This window comes from Malus domestica, chromosome 05 (genome assembly GCF_042453785.1).
Source record: "Malus domestica chromosome 05, GDT2T_hap1".
Lineage (NCBI taxonomy): Eukaryota > Viridiplantae > Streptophyta > Magnoliopsida > Rosales > Rosaceae > Malus > Malus domestica.
The window spans coordinates 660,156-681,614 of record NC_091665.1 but is presented as its reverse complement, the minus strand read 5'-3'; the positions used below and the strand labels follow the sequence as shown (position 1 = coordinate 681,614).

At 39.6% G+C, this 21,459-nt stretch overlaps 2 protein-coding genes across 4 annotated transcripts; both read left to right on the top strand.

Moving 5' to 3' along the window:
• Positions 1-3,750: 3,750 nt before the first annotated feature.
• Positions 3,751-9,112, top strand: LOC103436648 (uncharacterized). Of its 3 annotated transcripts, none has more exons than XM_070822936.1 (7): positions 3,774-4,046; positions 4,149-4,398; positions 4,535-4,667; positions 5,522-5,669; positions 6,479-6,515; positions 7,302-7,626; positions 7,735-9,112. In XM_070822936.1, the coding sequence occupies exons 2-7, from the start codon at positions 4,216-4,218 to the stop codon at positions 7,758-7,760; spliced, it is 852 nt and encodes a 283-aa protein (XP_070679037.1). In that variant the 5' UTR covers positions 3,774-4,046; positions 4,149-4,215; the 3' UTR covers positions 7,761-9,112. The 3 variants fall into 3 exon arrangements, with proteins under 3 accessions (XP_008373312.1, XP_070679037.1, XP_017188071.1); XM_017332582.3 differs by having other exon boundaries at positions 3,778-4,046; positions 7,755-9,112; XM_008375090.4 differs by having other exon boundaries at positions 3,751-4,398.
• Positions 9,113-15,096: 5,984 nt separating this feature from the next.
• Positions 15,097-15,445, top strand: LOC103436653 (small ribosomal subunit protein uS14z/uS14y/uS14x-like). The gene has a single exon (XM_070822937.1). The coding sequence runs from the start codon at positions 15,202-15,204 to the stop codon at positions 15,436-15,438; it is 237 nt and encodes a 78-aa protein (XP_070679038.1). The 5' UTR covers positions 15,097-15,201; the 3' UTR covers positions 15,439-15,445.
• Positions 15,446-21,459: the final 6,014 nt, after the last annotated feature.

Below are 21,459 nucleotides of genomic sequence, written 5' to 3'. Positions count from 1 at the left end.
GAAGCTTGCAGCTCCCACTACATTGCTACGACCAAGAAGGGTAAAGGAATAGCATTACTACTTGTTGTTAGGGAGACTCCTATATATGTCGACCTCCATCCTCCACGGACAAGCAGACCTGCAAAAATGCTCAACCCTTCGTCATAAATGAGAGGGCACTCCCAACGAAGTTTCTCAAAATACTCAGCTTCTTTTCCTCCCGATAATACCTCTGCAAACAAGCCACACCAGAGCAAGAGTATTTCATATCATCAGGGTTAAAAGCAAGAGTATCCCATATCATGCTTTTTCCCTGTCTTTTGCTTTGGCCTTGTTCTTACCTGTAAGACAAGGAGAAATAGAGCAATCAGTCAGCACTTGGAATCAAGCTTCCAGTCTGCCTGGAATCCCTTGCCTGATTACTTACCTGGCATTGCTCTTGAGTACTCATCTTCAACATCTTATGCTTCCAGAGAAGATACCACATCTGCCTGAGGAACAGATAGGGCAAGTGAGAAGGATACAAGGAAGCATGTGGAGACAAGCGTAACAGAACACGTGCCGATACATCCACTACTTTGTCAACAGCAAAAGTATCCAATATCATCAGGGTCGAACGTACTCTAGATTTGATTGACTTGTTTTGACCCTCAAATTCTTGAGTTGGCCTTATACTCTGGAGGAAACCAGAAAACCCTCCAGCCCAGTTTAAGAATAATCCTGTGGAAAGTTACTTTTTCAAAAGCAAAAGTATCTCATATCATCTCTTCTCCATTTGCTTCTCCTTATCCTTGGTGCTATTTACAACACAAGGAGAAGGAGAACAATCAATCGGAAGCCGAAGTCAAACCTTCGATCCAGGTTGCTTGCTTGGAAGTCTGATTGCTTACCTTGTCTGTTACCTCTTTCGGTAAATCTCCTAGCTTGGCGACTTGGGGGACTCCTACTATAGGGTTTTGTATCGCACTTGACCAAACCCGAAACTACAAGAAAGCTTCAAGTGAAATTGATACATTACCTTGTGCATCTTCATCGGTTAAAGATACCACCCTTGGATGGAGGAAAAATACTTCCAGAGAAGATGCCACATCTACGTATGAGACAGATAAGGCAAGTGAAAATGATACCACACTTCGGTACTTAGAAGTTTTGTGATTACTCAATGGCTTGGATCTTGCAAGTCCCCAACCGAGGAGCTTCCCTCACTCGGGAACTTAGGGGAGCACTGTTTGTACCATACTTGACCAATCCCGAAACTACTGAGCACCGATCAACGTTATACCGTCAAGGACCCAGAAGAATTTCCCTCTAACCATGAGGCCAATCACAGCGCGACACATGTTGAAATCAGAAGCCAATCATAGCCCGACACGTGTCAACATCAGAAGCCAATCATAACACGACACGTGTCAATGTCATAATGAAACTAGAAACTCTCTTCTATAAATAGAGATCATTCTCTCACAATATTTCCTAATGTCATTTGTACTAAATCATTCACTAGTACTCACAAAAGGAGAGCTTGAACCTATGTACTTGTGTAAACCCTTCACAATGAATGAGAACTCCTCTACTCCGTGTACATAGCCAATCTGGGTGAACCACGTACATCTTGTGTTTGCTTCCCTGTCTCTATCCATTTACATACTTATCCACACTAGTGACCGGAGCAATCTAGCGAAGGTCACAAACTTAACACTTTCTGTTGTACCAAAGTCCTCACTGATTTTGTGCATCAACAAACTTTAACAAAAAGCTCCTGATACTGTTCACTGTAATGAAAAACCACATTTTTACACTAAAAAGTCAATCCTGATACTATTCACTTTATCCATTATTTTGTCATTTTCGTTAAAACTCAAAGTTTTCAAATCCTTTTCACTAGTTTTCCTTTTTTTTTTTGGGTAAACTAGTCGTTTGTACTTATGTGAGACATAAATGAATACAATTTTAAAACATCGAAAAATTAGAATCTCACCAACTCTTTTCAAAGTTGTTGCCAAATGAAAAGTATAGTTAACCTCAAAAAATACTTCTTTAAGACCTAGCCGCCTAGGTGAACTGGTGAACCCAGATAAAGTAGCATGGTAATGTCACTATGCGTGACACATAATTCAATCATCTACAATCATATTATTTAATTTGTAAATTTAAATTAAAAAATTTAGGGTTTGTTTGATATCTTATTTGAAATTTTTTATCATTTCTCAAAATATTTCTTAAGAACATTTCTTGAAAACAATTTTTTTTAAGACCAAAAAAACTTGATTGGTTTGCGATTTAAAATTTTTAAATCTTATGATTTAAACTAGACAAAGAGATATAAAAAGAGGTGGTTGCATAAGAGGGAGAAAGAGAAAAGAGGAGGAAAGAAATTAAGAGATGATTGAAGAAAAGAGAAAGAAGAAGAGAGAGATTCGGACTAGATAGAGAGGAAGAGGAGTGAGAGAAAAAACCGAGAGAATGAAGAAAGCGGATTAGAGGAGAGAAGAAAAAGGTTAAAAAAAAAGAGGAGAGAGAAAGAAGAAAAGAGAGATAAATTTGGAGTGAGAGGGGAGGAGGTAAAGAAAAGAAACAAGTGAGTTTAATTTAAAAATTCTAAAAACTCACTTTTTTATGTTTTTAAAGAATAGACTATATTTTTGAGTTAGTATTGAATTTAGTTTTTTAAAATAGTTATACCAAACAAGTATTTAAGGCCTAAAATTTGAAAATTATTTTTGAGTTTAAAAAGTTGAATTCAAGTTGAGTACTAAACAAGCCCTTAGTCTCTCTTTCTTTTTAAATGATTGTTGGAGATTAAAAGAGATGCACAAAATGACACCCTAGTAGATTGTGGACTGTAAAGGAATTGGATCCCATATGGATATACTTTGTGGGGATTCTAGGAATCCTTACATCTTAGTCATTCATCATGTACTGTGAGATCAGAAATCATTTGATTTTTTTATTTAAAATTAAACACAAATAGTATCTGACGAAAACTGATCGCACGATGTACGATGAACGGCTAGGATATGAGGATCCCTAGGATATGAGGATCCCTAGGATCCTCACAAAGTGGATCTAGAAGGAAATAGATACTCTTTGGATCCTTTCCTCCTAATCCATCAAATCAGGGAATCCGAATTATTGAAATTTGATCCAATAGCTATAAACAGGGGCTATTTTAAAAGTTATAAAAACTTCAACCGTTTGATCAAATTTCAATGATACGAATTCCCTGATTTGGTAGATAATGAGGAAGGAATACAATCATCTTCGGACTGTAAACAGCGGAGGTTGCCAATTGGACGGCTGACCCTTGACTTCCCGTGATTGCTGTTTTTCTGATTGACGATCATTCCCTATAAAAACTTACTTTCTCCGTTCCGTTCCGTTTCTGCCACCGATCAGTGTGTCTCACTTGCCACTAAAATGCTGAAGAAACGAACGCACTTGTTGTTGGTAAGTTTCGTAATTTTGGTGCAAAGACAGGGGCTAATGAGTCACTCAACATCTCCCCCTTAAAATAATCAAACGACAACAATGAATGAAAGACATAATAATGCAAACAGAAGCGATTCCCACTCTCTTATGATTACGCGTGGAACCATGCACCTATAAGGGATCACCATTATTCATGTTTGGGAGTCTCAGACCAGAAAATAATTATTATAAAAACTTAATTGGAAGTCATGTTTGAGAGGAGTGTGATAAAGACGCGCCAAAGGTTGAGCATGAGTGAATTTGGCACAATAATGTAAAGAGGTGGGGGCTGGCTTTGTATATAATTCATGTCCGTATTACGAGAGGGGCTTTCCACTTTTTTCTAACTTTTGCTTCCTCCCTCCTTCTCTCTCTCTCTCTCTCTCTCTCTCTAGTTTTCTCTTCTCTTCTGTTTTTGTTGATCTCTGACCTAATTGTCTGTCTGTGTGCTATCAACACCCTCACCACCAAACACCCCCCCCCCCCACCCAAAAAAAAATCACCATTCAGAATCTCAAGCAAGATCCTCTTCTTCTTCTTGTACCGCCGCCGCCACCACTAACAGCACCAGCAGCAGCTAGGCTAGAGCTAGATCTATTGTTAGTGTAGTGCATACCAATTATTAGTAGCTAGATATATATATATATATATATATATATAGGACTCAATTCGTAATTAGTAACATCAACACCACCGCACAGGATTTCTAAGAGATCGATCGAGAGCTGATCATATAATCATATCGCCACGATCAATCAAGATTTGAAGATGACTCCAGCTAATCTGGCAGGGCAGTTTGGCGACACAACTTACACCAAGGTGTTTGTTGGAGGGTTGGCATGGGAAACCCAGAAGGAAACCATGAAGAAATACTTTGAACAGTTTGGAGACATCTTGGAGGCCGTTGTTATCACTGACAAGGCCACTGGAAGATCTAAAGGCTACGGATTTGTATGCACTTTCTCTTTCATTTCAGGCAATATATTGTATATAGGGTTTTTAGTTGGCTACTTAGATAGATCTTGAAATAAATGAAAGATCTAAATACGGTATTTAATTACTATTTTGATTATATGTGTATATGTAGGTAACTTTTCGGGAAGCCGAAGCTGCGATGAGAGCTTGTGTGGATGCTGCTCCCGTGATTGATGGGAGGAGGGCCAACTGCAATCTTGCTTCTCTCGGTGTTCAGAGATCCAAGCCTTCAACTCCAAAGCATGGTAATATTCTATTTCTTCATGGATCTTAGCTTGCAAAAGCTTCATCATGAACTAATCTCGCGTTTTCACGTGAACGTACATATACATATATTTTAATACAAGGTACTTTAATTTATATATTATTTCTATTACCATCAGTTCTTGTTAATTAACTTGTTGAGGCAGCTAGCGAACAGCCTTAAAAGTTTTGGATATTTCTCACTAATATCATTGGTGCTTTCCAAGAAGAGGCTATTGAATATATTAGATTTTGACTGTGGTCCGAAAATAATTTTATTTGAGGAAAATTCTTTTCACAGTGAAACATATGCAATAGTGCAACTTTGGATATTCCTCAACTAAGAATTAAGTTTATTTCTGCAATTTTTTTTTTTAATTTAAGTTCAATCAATTTTATCGAACAAGTCCAACATCTCATGTGCTTTTTGCAAAAATAGTTGGATATATATATCTATATAGAAAAAAATTGGTGTTATTCTAGCTCAAAATTACCTAGCTACGTACCATTCTAAAGAACCATATTTCCATCCTCTTCTTAATTTGAACTTCGTTCAAGCAGATTTAAAAAGTTAGAAACTGATTATGGTAGAAATAATAAACTTGAGTTAATTAGTGGCATGCAATATATTACTCTTCCCCTTCTTCTGATTATTTTATCATTAGATTAATGTTAATGCAATTTCGTGTATTATATATTTTAGAGAAATAATGTTAATCTCTGATGTTATTACTTATTTATGCAGCACGTAAAGAGATGTCTTTAATTTGAACAGTGATGTATTATCAAAGTTTATTGTTGGAAATATAATGATTTTAATGATAAAGAGATTAACTGGCCTGGGTATGATGGGCAGGTGGAGGAGGAGGAGGAGGCAGGAGCTTTGGGAGGGTAATGGGGTCATTCCGAACAGGGTTTGGAGGTGGAGTGGGATCAGCTTTTCCCTCTGCAGCAAGCTTCCCTCATTATGCCATCCAACAAGGGATACCTTACAATCTTTATGGGTATGCATATATTGTACCCATTTATTGACCATTTGACCATCTCCATCATCAAATAATATAACTAGGGTTACTTTACAGCCTTTATTTATGGCTAACTGAAACTTATTTTTGATATTCCGAACTACCTGGTTTAAACGTTAAATTTTTGTTTAAAAATATAAAAAAAAAAAGATTTAATAGTTAAAATACTAGGAGCACCAAATTTTGTTTCTTAGATAACTATATATATTGTATATATTGATGATGAAGATGCCTTATATGCTATGCTATATATTGTACCCTCATCCATCTTTGCTAGCTGTATGAATATGTGGGTGTGTATGGAAAGCTGCACGTGCTTTACCAACTCATGCGCTTCCACCACCCAACCTCATCATCCTCATTAAAGTAGCCCTACTACGTAACAAGATTCAAAAGCACGCTCATATCTCTCTCCACCACACACACACAAATGAGTGTGATCAATATTCATTCCTTTTGGCATGGTTGTCATTGCCCCACCCCAAAACACACACAGAGTACATGTAATATATATGCACCGCGCAAGCTCGTGCTTTTACATTTGATCCTCATGCATGCATGCATACACACACACACACACACACACACATATTACATGCAGATTATATCATCAATTTCGCATGTCTGCATTGCATTCGCAACCTTAATTAACATGCATATGTATTTTTTTTAACATGCATGAATTTGTTGCATATACAAGTAATATACACATCGATTGAATACGTACAATCGATATTGTCTTGTTTTGTAGATGCTGACTGACTTGTAACTTTTTCCGTTTCGATCAGGTACTCTTCATACTCGCCAGACTACACTTACCCTACGGTTTGTACAATCTTCTCCTTTTTTTCTATTATATTATATTATTACCTTAATTAACCTATAAAATTGCTTCTTTTACCGCTTACTTCTCACATGCGGACCCTACCTCTATTAGAGAGAAAATACAAATAATCGTATAAATGGATGGTAAGTGTAGCACTACTCATTAATTTGCATTTTCATTTCTGAGCTCAAATAATTCCTCTAAAACATTAGACCCACTTGGCTTTCTCGTATTCTCGTTCTTTAATCAAACATTAATCTATTCTATAGGCCCGCACTTTACTCTTCCAACAGCGTCCATATTACGTAAGGAGTAAAAGGAAAGGGGACCAACCGACACATATGCATTGCATGTCTTGGCAGTTCCATGTATGCGATACCAAGTTGGCAAGTTGTTGAAAACAATTTAACTTCTTCAACTAATTCCCATCAACCAAACTTTTTTTTTCTTGATTAATATACACCCGTGTTCCAACTTGGTAGTTGGGCTTTCACTATGATCTAAACCAAACAGCACACACAACAGAACAAGAAAGGAAAAAAACAGGAAACACAAGACCATATATGAAAGTAACTGGGAACCCATATGTACAGACTCCACAGCATTAGTTTCACGGCTTGCTGAGTGTTTACTGATATTAAAAATAAATTTTTTTTTTTTTCCTTTCTAGATACTAATACCAAGTAATTGCACTTGAATTTAATTAAGGTAATTTTCAATTAATTAACTAACACCTAGAAGATAGTGATGATTTTATTTTTGTTCAATGTGGTATATATTTTCAGAACTACTATGGTTTGTACGGAGGGGCAGCAGGCCAGTATCCTATGTACGGGACAAGCCCTGCAACTGGGATGGTGGCCGGAGCAGCAGCCGCGGCGGCTTTTTACCCTTATCTTTCATATGGATCAGAAGGGAATGGAGGAGCCGCAGCAGCTGCATATGGTAGCTCAGGTGTGCCGAGTTATGCAACTGGTGTCCAATACCCCCACAACAACCAGCAGCAGCAGCTTTTTCATTATTCGACCATGAATTCAAGTGGAGTTGGAGGCTACCAGCACTATGGTCCTCCCATTTCTCTTGCGCCCTCACCCGCCTTGCAATCACCAGGTAATTACTTGAATTTGATTTTTGTTAGATTGAGATGAGAGCAATTTCTTAACTTTTAAACTAGTTAATCTTGGTTGAGATGGAGGGAGACGCTAATATCCTTGACAGTGTGTTTTGCTGTGCCACAGGCGTAACCGTGGCCCTTCCTGCACCAATCCCTCATCGCTAGTTCATCCCAAAGTGCGTGCATGCATGGCTTCAATTATTCAAACTCGATTCCACCCTCATCAGCTGCATATGCTTCTGAGTTTTCAGCAACCTCTGGCCTAACCATGGTTCACTTCTCCATCTCTTCCTCTCTCTCTCGCCGTCTAACACACAATTAATTAGCCCAAGCAATTGGCATTTGGACTAATTAATTTGCACAAATACAAAGCCTCCCAAAGGGGCTACATGAAATCATTCCATCTCCACAATTGGCTGGGGTACGTGCATCTCATGCATACTCATGCATTTCATTTTCCCCTTGAAGAGTTTTTTTTGAAAGCGTCATCTTAAATACCAACTCAGGCTATTGGGTATAGCCAAGTTGGAAAATAGTATTTTTTTTTTCCCTCAAAAATTCTTAGCCCTGGAGGGGCTGAGGCAACAGAAGAAAAATGTAACTTTTGGCCCAGGAAGGCTAAAGAAATGCATAAAATGGTTTGCAAATATTGTAAATTCAACACAAATAGCAAGCCCTTCACTTTTGAAAAGTTTCAATCAAAAAATGTTTTATCCCTCTATCTTCAGCTAATCAATCACCTCAAACAAACAAAGGCGCGCAGTTTTAGGGGAAAAAAACATGGGCATGGAATGCCCCAATTGTTTTGGCTGTTAACATCTAGTCTTAGGATTTTGAAACTAGCTAAAAACAGTCATGTCTCTATAAAGCTTTACCAAGTTTTTGTCACCTTTCACATAATGTGTCTAACCAACCAACCAACGATCGATCCTTTCCCTTAGGGTAAAGGGAAGAAAATCACAAACTCTTGTTCGTTTCATGTAAATTCATCAAGTGTGGCTAAACTATGGGAGTTTTAGCCCCATTTCACTAATTTTAGGAGGGATAGTTTTTAGCATTAGCTTTTAGCTTTTGCTAGTACATTAATCTCATCATCCTTTTGAGCACTCCATTAATGGATGTGGAGTTCAAAAGCAGCTGCATGTAATCCTTGGAAGATATTTTGGTTCCCTTGGGTTCTTCTCCACTAACGCACCAACCATGGTTAGGACATAGGTCAACCTCATCTCATCACATCTATCTCTCTCTCTCTCTCTCTTTGTGTTCATCTTCTACTTGGAAATGGACCTTGATGCTCTTTCGATTATATGTATAAGTCTATGCTTTGGATTGCAATTAGGGATCCTTTTAAGGACAGTTAAGATTCATTCTCCATCGGTGCTGGTTGAGAATGGATATGCTACTCACTACTATATATGCTTTTGATTTGAGACTTCTATGTTTACTTCTGATGATGATATTATGAGACTTTTAATTACCTAATTCTTCTGAAGTTCGAAATTTTGGCAGTATATACAGAGGGAATATTAGTGACTTCTCAAACTTTAATTAAAATATGCCTTGAATTGATGGTAGTGCCAGTGCATGAAATTAAACTGAGAGATTTACTGTCTTTTTGAGTAATTGTATTAGTGATGTATTGTTACCAATTCACTCTTAACACGTATATCTTCTATTTACATTTTTTTTTGTCACAAATTTTTTATTAGATTCTTAGTGAAATGTTTACATCTTCTACCAAGATATTGAAATAAAAATTGGACCAATACAAACCCATGAATGGACATCGCCATACTTAGAGACATAAGATGCAACAACATGAGCAACATGGGCATACGTGAACGTTGCGGTTTGGAAGGTTTCAGCAAGATTCCAGATGTCGTCAATGATACCCTCCAAAGATGCATCAACTCCCGTTTCCTTATTGATTGTCTACACGATTGTCTTTGCATCAGTTTCAATCTCTTGGATGCCTTCCTTTGCACACCCTCAATGCAGTAGCTTCAGCCATTGCATCAGAATGAAAGTACAGGCCTCCCGAGCCTCCTGCAGAGTGCAGCAGGCCGGCAAAGTCCCTTATAACCCATCCCACTCCACCTTTATGTGTTTGGGATTCCAAGCAGCATCAAAATTCACCTTAAGTGTCCCAAACTCTGGTCTTTTTCATCTCACCTTCCTTCCTGCAAATTCCAGTTCATTGGTTCCATCCACTGCATCTGTGGTTGTTGTGCTCGCCCATTGTGCTTCCTTGTATTCTATCACCCTTACCTTCCAAATTTCCATTGCTTCTACCAGTGATTTAAGTGTTCCTTTGAAAAACACCTCGTTCCGGCATTTCCATTTTCTCCAAAGGCCAAAAATAAGTTCTTGCAGGATTTCATTTTCGTTTCCAATTGCATGAAGCCTGTTGCACAGATGAGCCCATGTAATGAAATCATTTGCCCTTCAAGGTAATTATTGATGTTATACATGTAGAATTGTAAGTAATGAGCTGATTAGTAAATAAGAAGCGCTTTAATGTTAATTGCGTATGCACTTAGTCCTATAGAATGACAAGTGTGAGGCTCCATTATGTAAGGCTAAAATAGCCATGTGTAGTGATCCTACAAATTAGCTAGATGTGTGGCTGAGATCAAATGTGATGTGTGTGGATCCAGCTAAGGCAAAAACGATTGTGAAATGCACATGTGTGTGCTCATTTTTCCATTAACAGAAATATATTCCTCTCTACAATTATCGCAGAAGAGAAGGAGAACATTCATTCCTTTTGCATTCTACAATCCTTTTCTTATCACCATCTTTGCATAACTCAAATAAATATTTCACATTAACATGGCCTCAGAGCCAGGTTCTATCAATTGAATCTGGGTGTGAATCTGTGAAGCCACTGAGTTAACTTGAAGCTCGGTGAAGTTCGCCGAAATTCAAAAATTATCTGAGAAGAGAAATCAACATTCAGGCCAAAGATGTCTAGATCTGGAAGCTTGGAGGTGAGAACTCCAATCTTCATTGATGAGAACTACGAGTTCTGGAGAATTAAGATGGTAACGGTTTTCAAATCTCTTGGGTTATCGAATTTGGTAGAAAAGGGGATTACAACCCCCGACTCGAAGAAGAAAAAAGAAGCTGAAGGGTTATCGGAAGATGCAGTCGATGAAGAAATGACTACAATGTTCATGAGGGATGCGAAGGCTCTAGGAATCATACAAAATGTAGTCTCTGACCAGATCTTCCCTCGGATTGCCAATGCTAATTCAGCTAAGATGGCATGGGATCTGTTGTATGGAGAATACCATAGTGGTGATCAGGTTAGATCGGTAAAACTGCAAAATCTTAGACGAGAATTTGAATATGCTAGGATGCGAGATGATGAATCTATCTGGTTATCTTACAAGGTTGAATGATTTAATTAATCAGATGAAAACATTTGGTGAATCTCTTTCTAATGAGAGACTTGTGCAAAAGGTTCTGATTAATTTAAGTAAACCATATGATCCTATCTGTTTGGTTATAGAAAATACAAAATGCTGGGAGACTGTAGAATTGCAAGAGGTAATTGCAATCTTAAAGAGCCAAGAACAACGGTTTGATCTGCATACTGTTGATACTACTGGGAAGGCATTTACATCTCTCTCAATGAGTCTAAAGGGTCAAAATAGAAGCAGAGCTCAATCTGGTCCATCTCAGTTCCAGAAGAATTGGAATTCTAAGGGCAAGAAATGGGATTCAAAACCCAAGTTTTAGCAGAAATTTCCTGCTAGTCCTGTACAAAATGCATAGTTAATGGGTTCGACAGTTACAAAACCACAGTGCAGGGTATGCTCTAAGTTTCACTTTGGTGAGTGTAGATATAAGGGGATGCCTAAATGCTATAACTATGGAAAGGTTTGGACATTGGGCTCGAGAGTGTATTGCAGGCAAATCAGTGCAAAAGACTAACAGTGCTAATCAAATAGAGGTGACAGGGAACTTGTTCTATGCAAATAGCACTATTTCTGGATCAGTTGTCAATGGTGAATGGTATATTGACAGTGGTTGTAGCAAGCACATGATTGGAAATGAGAAGTTATTGGTTGAACAAATGTGGTAGGCAAAGTACAAATGCCAATTGGTGAGCTTATGAATGTAGCTGGAATGGGGACTCTAGTAAATGATACTTGTAAGGGCAGAAAATACATAAAGGAGGTAATGTATCTACCTGGATTGAAGGAGAACTTACTGAGTGTGGGACAGATGGATGAACATGGGTATTATTTGCTGTTTGGAGGTAAACTGTGCAACATTTTTTATAGTTCTTCACTAGAATGTCTTGTAATTAAAGTAGAAATGAAGAGGAAAAGATGCTCTCCTTTAGCACTATTACCTGATGATCATAGAGCTTTGAAAACAAGTTTGTCTCACTCTACTTGGACCTGGCACAAAAGGCTAGGCCATCTGCATCTAAGGGGGTTAAAACAACTCAAAGAGAAGGAAATGGTGCATGGATTTCCATACTTAGAAGAAGTTGATGTGTGAAGGTTGTCAGCTTGGAAAGCAACATAGAGAGTGGTTCCCAAAGAATCAGGCATGGAGAGCAAGCAATCCACTAGAGTTGATTCATGTGGATTTATGTGGACCTATGCAAACTGAGTCCATAGCTGGTAATAAATATTTCATGCTTATTGTAGATGACTGCACAGGAATGATGTGGTTTTATTTTCTCAGATACAAGTCAGATGCATTGAATTGGTTTAGAAAATTCAAATCCATGGTAGAGTTATAGAGTGGTTTCAAAGTGAAGTGCCTAAGATGTGACAGAGGGGGTGAATTCACATCTTATGAGTTTAACAAGTTGTGTGAAGATGAGGGTATTCAAAGACAACTCTCTATGGCCTATACTCCACAATAGAATGAAGTTGTAGAGAGAAACAACATAATGGTAGTTGAAATGGAAAAAACTATGCTTCATGATAAAGGGTTACCTTACAATTTGTGGGCAGAATCTGTACACACAGCTGTCTACATAATGAATAGGTGTCCTATAAGAGCTCTCGGAGATATAACTCCTTTTGAAGCATTCAATGGTCGAAAACCAGGGATTGCACATCTCAAAATCTTTGGTTGTTTGTGCTATGTACACATATCAAGTGAGTTGAGAGAAAAACTAGATGCAAAGAGTGTCAAGGGCATATTTGTGGGTTATGCCACTTGTGAAAAGGGGTACAGAGTGTATGATCCTCTTACTAAGAAACTTATACTCTCGAGAGATGTTGTGTTTGATGAAAATGCAGCTTGGGAGTGGAAGAATGTCTCTGAGAATTATGTAATTGTGCTTAATCATGATGAGCTATCTGAGATGCCTAAGAGTACATCACTTGTAGCAACTCCTGAAGGTCAGGACCATACTCAATCACCAAGCTTGTTATCTTCTCATGAATCAGCAAGTGATATAAGTACCAGTATGAGAAAATCTCAAGCCTTTGATCACACTTCATTGAGGTGGAGGAATTGGATGATGTTCTAGCTCAATGCAATCTCTGCATTATGGAACCTGAAAAGTTTGATGAGGCAGCTAAGGATGAATCATGGATGATGGCTATGAAAGATGAACTGTAAATGATTAAAAAGAATGCAACATGGGAGCTAGTGGACAGACCAACTGATAAACCTATAATTGGGGTTAAATGGGTGTTCAAGACTAAGCTTAACCTTGATGGATCAGTGCAGAAGAATAAAGCAAGGCTGGTAGCCAAGGGATATGCTCAGAAACCAGGTGATGACTATAATAAGACTTTTGCACCTGTGGCTAGACTCGATACAATTTGAACGCTAGTTACATTGGCAGCACAGAAGAATTGGAAACTATACCAACTTGATGTCAAGTCTGCTTTTCTGAATGGAGTACTCGAATAGGAGATTTATGTAGAACAGCTAGATGGTTTTGTGATCAAGTGGAGTGAAGACAAAGTGTACAAGCTTCATAAAGCTTTGTATGGCTAAAAACAAGCACCAAGGGCCTGGTATAGTGAAATTTGTTTATACCATATTTAGGGCCTCCGTATTTAGATCTCGTACAAATACTCAAGAGACTTAAATGTAATTATGTGATAAAGGAAGGGGCAAATATGTAATAAGTGAGGAGCCCTTATTCTATAAAAGGGCCTCCTCACTCTCACAAACCCTAAGTCTCTCATATTTAGAGCAAAGCTCTCACACTCTCTCCCTCACAAATACTCTCAGAGAAATACAATCAGTGTGGACGTAGCCCAAACCTTGGGGTGGACCACGATACATCTTGTGTTATTTACCTTCTTGCAGATTCACGGTCGGATTTACATTGTTCCAAGACCTTCGATTTTGTGCATTAACATTTGGCGCCGTCTGCGGGAATTGATACGAAAAGTTATGTCAGTTCTCTTTCATTTTTTCACCTTCGCCGTGAATCTGCAAAATCTACAAAATCAACACTGCAAAATCCACAAAACCCAGAACCTCCTTGGGCTTCCCTAGAAAACCCCTATAAACACAAAGCTATCATGTCATCCCCTAAAAGAGCCCCAAAGATTCTCGGTTTTCTTTTTTATTTAAGTCCTCATTCTTTTTCCTTTTCTGAAGATCAAGATCTCTCAGCATGCATCAAGACCAGATTGGGAATACGGGTGGATCCTCCGACAAGCACAACATCATGGACGCTGCTCTTGTCCATCTTGCCATTGAAGATCGAGATCTCTCAGCTGCTCTTGTCCGTTTGACACCATCAACATTTGGCACGTGTCAACGTCTCCGCCATGATCGGTACCCTCACCTCCGTCCACCGCCCTGAACCTTTCTCCAAGCTCGTGCTCATCGGCGCTTCCCCGAGGTTTCTAAATGATCGAGAATACCATGGAGGATTTGAGCAGGAAGAGATTGAGAAGATGTTTTTGACAATGGATGGTAATTACGAGGCATGGATCCATGGTTTCATGCCTCTGGCTGTTGGGGCCGACATCCCGATAGCAGTCCGAGAATTCAGCTGCATCGTGTTCAACACCCCACACCTACTTTCTCCTTCTTGGCAAACTGAAGGTTAGGAACTGGGCCACCTGTTCAAGGTGGTGTCGATCTCTCTACTCCAAACAAAACACTCTGTCCTTCTCTGTCCCTTTTCTCTCTATCACCTTCTCTGCTATATAAAAATCCCATCTTTTGGGTTTCTTAGTCTCGTGCGTTATATAACCCAGTAAATTATCAGGGAAAATTAGAGCCAGAAGGTGTAAAAACCCGTGTTTGGATCTATTTCGATAGTTTTGGTTTGAGGGTGTTTGTGGGATCAGATTGATTTTTGCTTCAGAGGATAGAGGGTATAATAATGGCTGGAATAGCAATAATCCTAGATTTGTTGAGGAAAAACCCAAGTCCTAGTACAGTTCAAGCGTTACACTCTGCTGGGTATTTCTCAGCCAAAGTTGCCACTTCTGCTGCTGCTGTGTCTGTCGCCGCCGGTGCTCCATATGCTTATAAGGCACGATTTGGGTATAACAACAATTGAATGGGAAGTTCAATATCCTACAGCTGCAGAGCGATGCAGAAAACCTTAGCAAGCTTCAAAGATGGGACACTCGAATGTATGGAACTCTCACCACAAGAACTTTGGCCCTGGTTCCCGCATTTGCCGAGTGTGTGGAAACCCTCATGGGTGGATCCGAAAGTATGCGCTGATGTGCTGCAGGCAGTGCTTCTGCAGCAATGCCAAGGAGATTGGCTTGATCAAGTGCTCAGAGGACGCCTACGTTTCATATTCTCCTTCAGCGCTCGGAGGAGCAGATGGCCGGCAGCAACAGCCATGAAATCACAGTTTCTCTCCTTCTGAAGACTCAATACGATGCCTTCACTTTATCTCCGCCGATTGCAGACGAGAACTCTTCGACCGAGCAAGTCGCCCTCACCGTTCCGGTCACCGACGATCCCTCCCTCCCAACCGTCACTTTCTGGGCCTGGACACTCGGAGCCCTCGCGTGTGCTCTACTCTCCTTCCTCAACCAGTCCTTCTAGTACTGCCACGAGCCCCTCTCACTCACCTCAATCTCCGTTCAGATTACGGTGGTCCTACTCGGGCACCTCATGGCATCGCTGATCACGGATCAAGTTTTCTTCAAGCAGCGAGAATGGAGTTTTCTCAGAGAATAAGCTTTTGTCTAAGCCCTCATGAGCCAACTCATATTTCAATTGAGTCAACTCAGCAGAGATGCCCCCGGTGAAAGTTTCAGCAGTCTCGTCTTCAGAACAAGGCCCGCCGACATTACCGGGAAGAAGATAAGTTTCCATGATCAATTTTATGATGATTGCCTTGTCTGCCATATGCCAAAAGGAAGAAGATAAATAGAAAGAAAAACAAAAGCAAAAGGAAAAAGCCATCATTTTCTAATTTTTGAGAAAGCAAAAGGAGAAAGTGCCCTCGGTTTGCATGTGAAATCATTTTCTGATTTCTAAGAAAGTAAAAATCATCTGCAATCTGAATACTCCACTAATTTTATAGGCAAAAGCAGAAGGGGAAAAGAGACACTCCATGTGATTTCCTTGTCTGCCATTTGCAAAAGAGAAAAGAAAATTATGGGCGTGACCCATTGAGCAGAAGGTCAGATTTATTTTTTCCTGATGTAATTTATTTTCCGTATCTTTCGGAGATATTTGTATAAACCTCATCAGAGGGTAAAAAAAAAAAAAAAAAAAAAAAAAAAAACGGCAAAAGCCCAAAATAAATAGGCTGGAATGTTGTGTGGAGAGCGAAGGCCCATAAGCCCAAAATAGCACTAACCAGGCGATCAAACGTACGCCCAGTACTACAAAAAATTATTTGACACCCCGCCGCTATTACCACCAACCAGGTGATGAAATGTACAACACGTACTCTAATATCATTTGGCAACTAGCCATGCATGCCACCAACCAGGTGATGAAATGTACAACCCGTACTCTCCTTCATGCCACCAACCTTCGATAGTTTTGGTTTGAGGGTGTTTGTGGGATCGGATTGAATTTTGCTTCAGAGGACAGAGGGTATAACAATGGTGGGAATAGCAATAATCTTAGATCTGTTGAGGAAAAACCCAAGTCCTGGTACAGTACAAGTGTTACACTCTGCTGGGTATTTCTCAGCCAAAGCCGCTATTTCTGTTGCTGCTATGTTTGTCGCTGCTGGTGCTCCATATGCTTATAAGGCACGATTTGGGTCTAACAACAATTGAATGGGAAGTTCGATATCCTGCAGCTGCAGAGCGACGTAGAAAACCTTAGCAAGCTTCAAAGATAGGACACCCGAATGTATGGAACTCTCACCACAAGAACTACGGCCCCGGTTCCCGCACTTGCCGAGTGTGTGGAAACCCTTATGGGTGGATCTAGAAGTATGCACTGATGTGCTGCAGGCAGTGATTCTGCAGCAATGCCAAGGAGATTGGAGGACGCCCACGTTTCATATTCTCCTTCAGCGCTCGGAGGAGCATATGACGGCATCAACGACCATGAAATCGTAGTTTCTCTCCTTCCGAAGACTAAATACGATGCCTCCCTTCATCTCCGCCGACTGCGGACGAGAACTCTCCAACCGAGCAAGTCGCCCTCACCGTTCCGATCATCGACGATCCCTCCCTCCCAATCGTCACTTTTCGAACCTGGATGCTTGGAGCCCTCGCATGCGTTCTACTCTCATTCCTCAACCAGTCCTTCTGGTACCGCCGCGAGCCCCTCTCGCTCACCTCGATCTCCGTTCAGATTACGGTGGTCCCGCTTGGCCACCTCATGGCGTCGCTAATCACGGATCAAGTTTTCTTCAAGCCGCGAGAATGGAGTTTTCTCAGAGAAGAAGCTTTTGTCTAAGCCCTCATGAGCCAGCTCATATTTCAATTGAGTCAACTCAGCAGAGATGCCCCCGGTGAAAGTTTCAGCAGTCTCGTTTTCGAAACAAGGCCCACCGACGTTACCGGGAAGAAGATAAGTTTCCATTATCAATTTTATTATGATTGCCTTGTCTGCCATATGCCAAAAGGAAGAAGATAAAAAGAAAGAAAAACAAAAGAAAAAGGAAAAAGCCATCATTTTTTGATTTTTGAGAAAGCAAAAGGAGAAAGTGCCCGCGGTTTGCATGTGAAATCATTTTCTGATTTCTGAGAAAGTAAGAACCATCTGCAATCTGAATACTCCACTAATTTTATAGGCAAAAGCAGATGGGGGAAAAGAGACATTCCACGTGATTTCATTGTCTGCCATTTGCAAAAGAGAAAAGAAAATTATGGCCGTGGCCCATTGAGCAGAGGGTCGGATTTATTTTTTACTGATGTAATTTATTTTCCGTATCTTTCTGTATAAACCCCATCAGAGGGTAAAAAAATAAAAAATTGGCAAAAGCCCAAAATAAGTGGGCTGGAATGTTGTGTGGAGAGCGAAGGCCCATAAGCCCAAAATAGCACCAACCAGGCGATCAAACGTATGCCTAGTACTACAAAAAATTATTCGGCACCCCGCCGCTATTACCACCAACCAGGTGATCAAAAGTATGCCCAGTACTCCAAAATTATTCAGCAACCTGTAGCTATTACCACCAACTAGGTGATGAAATGTACAACATGTACTCTAATATCATTTGGCAACTGGCCATTCATGCCACCAACCAGGTGATGAAATGTACAACCCGTACTCTAATATCGTTTGGCAACTAGCCATTCATGCCACCAACCAGGTGATCAAAAGTATGCCCAATACTCGAAATTATACATGAGCATCACTCATGTCATTCATACATAAACATTCATGAGCATCACTCATGACAATCATACATAAACATTCATGACCATCATTCATGTCAACATTCATGAGCATCACTCATGTTAACATTCATGAGCATCACTCATGTCAATCAACATAAACATTCATGAACATCACTCATGTCAATCAGCTTTAAAAACTTCATTTACAGAGCTCTAGCTTCAAAAGCTTCATTTACAAAAGCTCTAGGTTCAAAAGCTTCATTTACATAGCTCCAGCTTCAAAGCTTCACTTGCAAAGCTTCACTTACAAAGCTTCAGTGCAGGGTATACAAATATCACCTCCGAACAACCGTCACTTCGGCCCATACATGGATTCAATTGGAAGTCTCCAGCCAACAAACTCTATTGACCGAAGACTTGGGGGACTACATTATGTACCATAAATTGGGCCTCAACTAGGCCTCATGAAAAGTACTTAGGGGACTTAGCCCATTATTTGTGTATTGAGGAGCAAGCCCTTATTCTATAAAAGGGACTCCCTCACTTTCATTAGAGAGCATCCATTATTCAAGTATTGAGGAGCGAGCCCTTATTTTATAAAAGGGACTCCCTCACCTTCATTAGAGAGCACTGCCGCCTGCTGAGCAATTGCCTCGCCGCAAGCATCACTCCTAGCCCATCATTTATGTATTAAGGAGCGAACCCTTATTCTATAAAAGGGACTCCCTCACCATCATTAGAGAACATCGCCGCCTGTAGAGTAACCGCCTCTCCGCGAGCATTGACTCTAGCTCATCATTGATATATTGAGGAGCGAGCCCTTATTCTATAAAAGAGACTCCCTCACTTTCAACGCCACAAGCCGAGCCAACCAAGGCAACATAAGCCACGAGTCTCGCAGCTTCGCGGCATGTGCTACTTCTAGTTGAGCATCATTTCAGATTGAGCACTGCCTCATATCGAGCATCAGTTCAAGACAACATCTAGTTACTTCGGCCTACACATGGACTGAATTTCAAGTCTCCAGCCAAAAGACTCTCTTGACTGAAGACTTGGGGGACTACTGTTTATACCATATTTAGGGCCTCCGTATTTAAATCTCGTACAAATACTCAGGAGACTTAACTGTAATTATGTGATAAAGGTAGGGGCAATTATGTAATAAGTGAGAAGCCCTTATTTTATAAAAGGGCCTCCTCACCCTCACAAACCCTAAGTCTCTCCTATCTAGAGCAAAGCTCTCACACACTCTCCCTCACAAATACTCTCAGAGAAATACAATCAGTGTGGACGTAGCCCAAACCTTGGGGTGAACCACGATACATCTTGTGTTATTTACTTTTTTTACAGATTCACGGTCGGATTTACGTTGTTCCAAGACCTCCGGTTTTGTGCATCAACAAAATTGACTCTTATTTTGCTCAATGTGGATTTGAAAAGAGTCAAAGTAAGGCCACTCTATATACTAAAACCAGAGGAGAAACATAAATTCTGATTGTGTCTCTATATGTAGATGACATTGTGTACACGGGTAATAGTCAACCAATGTTGGAGGAATTCAAGAGAGACATGATGACAAAGTATGAAATGACAGATTTGGGGCTCTTGCATCATTTTCTGGGAATGAGAGTCATCCAAACACAGACAAGCATTTTTATTCATCAAACAAAGTATGCTATATCTTTGTTGAACAAATTTGGCTTGAGTGAGTGTAAATCTATTGCTACACCTTTGGTTACAACTGAGAAGCTTAGTAAAGATGATGGTAGTGGTCCAACAAATGAAGAACAATATAGCAAGATCATGGGAAGCTTATTGTATCTCATAGCTACAAGACCCGATGTGATGTATGCTGCTAGTTTACTTGCAAGGTTCATGCACTGCCTTACCAACAAACACTATGGAACTGCCAAAAGAGTTCTTAGGTATATCAAGGAACACTTGACTATGGTTTGGAATATGTGAAGGGAAGAAATGCAATTCTAATTGGTTACTGTGATAGTGACTGGGGTGGCTCAGTTGATGACAGTAAAAGAACCACATGGTATGCTTTCTCTTTTGGTAGTGGGATTTTCTCTTGGGCTTCAATCAAACAAAACTATGTAGCTCTCTACTGTTGAAGCAGAGTATATTAGTGCATCAGAGGTAACTGCACAAACAATTTGGCTCATATTTGTATTAGAGGACTTCGGTGAATTTCAAACTGAGGCTACTCCACTTCAGTGTGATAATACTGTTGCAATTGCCATCACAAAGAACCTTGTGTTTCATTAGAAAATTAAGCATATTGATCGAAGATATCACTTCATCAATGATGCTTTACATGAAGGAATCATTGATTTGCTTTACTGTCCTACAAATGAGCAACTAGCAGATATCTTCACAAAATCATTGGCTAAGGATCGGTTCTTCTAGCTTAGGGATAAACTTGGAGTGAAATTAGCTCAAAACTTAAAGGGGAATGTAGAATTGTAAGTAATGAGCTGATTAATAAATAAGAAGCCCTTTAATGTTAATTGTGTATGCACTTAGTCTTATAGAATGACAAGTGTGAGGCTCTATTATGTAAGGCTAAAATAGCCATGTGTAGTGATCCTAGAAGTTAGGTAGATGTGTGGGTGAGATCAAATGTGATGTGTGTGGATCCAGGTAAGGCAAAAACAATTGTGAAATGCACATGTGTGTGCTCATTTTTTCCATTAAGAGCAATATATTCCTCTCTGCAATTTTCGCAGAAGAGAAGGAGCACATTCATTCCTTTTGCATTCTACAATCCTTTTCTTATCACCATCTTTGCATAACTCAAATAAATATTTCACATTAACAATACATTTGGTCTATCGAATATACTATGCCATCAACACATATTATAATAAGTGGAATAAGAACACTATATGAAAATATGACGGTCACACTAAAATGTTTCTCACCTTGTTAGTTAGAGTCCAAACTATATATATTAAAACCTCTCTAAAGTAGTACTCTATAATGGAATAACCTCCTTAAAGTCATAAAAAAATTAATCTCAATTTGGGACCAGTTACATATTGGAATAAACTTCATATTATAATAAAGTTATAGTTTTTCTTGATCTCATCTTAAGGA

Excerpts from the sequence above, each read along its gene's own strand:
- LOC103436653 (XM_070822937.1), top strand. The coding sequence starts at position 15,202 with ATGGGACACTCGAATGTATGGAACTCTCACCACAAGAACTTTGGCCCT.
- LOC103436648 (XM_017332582.3), top strand. The coding sequence starts at position 4,216 with ATGACTCCAGCTAATCTGGCAGGGCAGTTTGGCGACACAACTTACACC. Across the intron at positions 4,399-4,534 it reads GATCTAAAGGCTACGGATTT|GTAACTTTTCGGGAAGCCGA; the intron begins GTATGCACTTTC and ends GTGTATATGTAG. Across the intron at positions 7,627-7,754 it reads ACCCGCCTTGCAATCACCAG|GCGTAACCGTGGCCCTTCCT; the intron begins GTAATTACTTGA and ends GCTGTGCCACAG.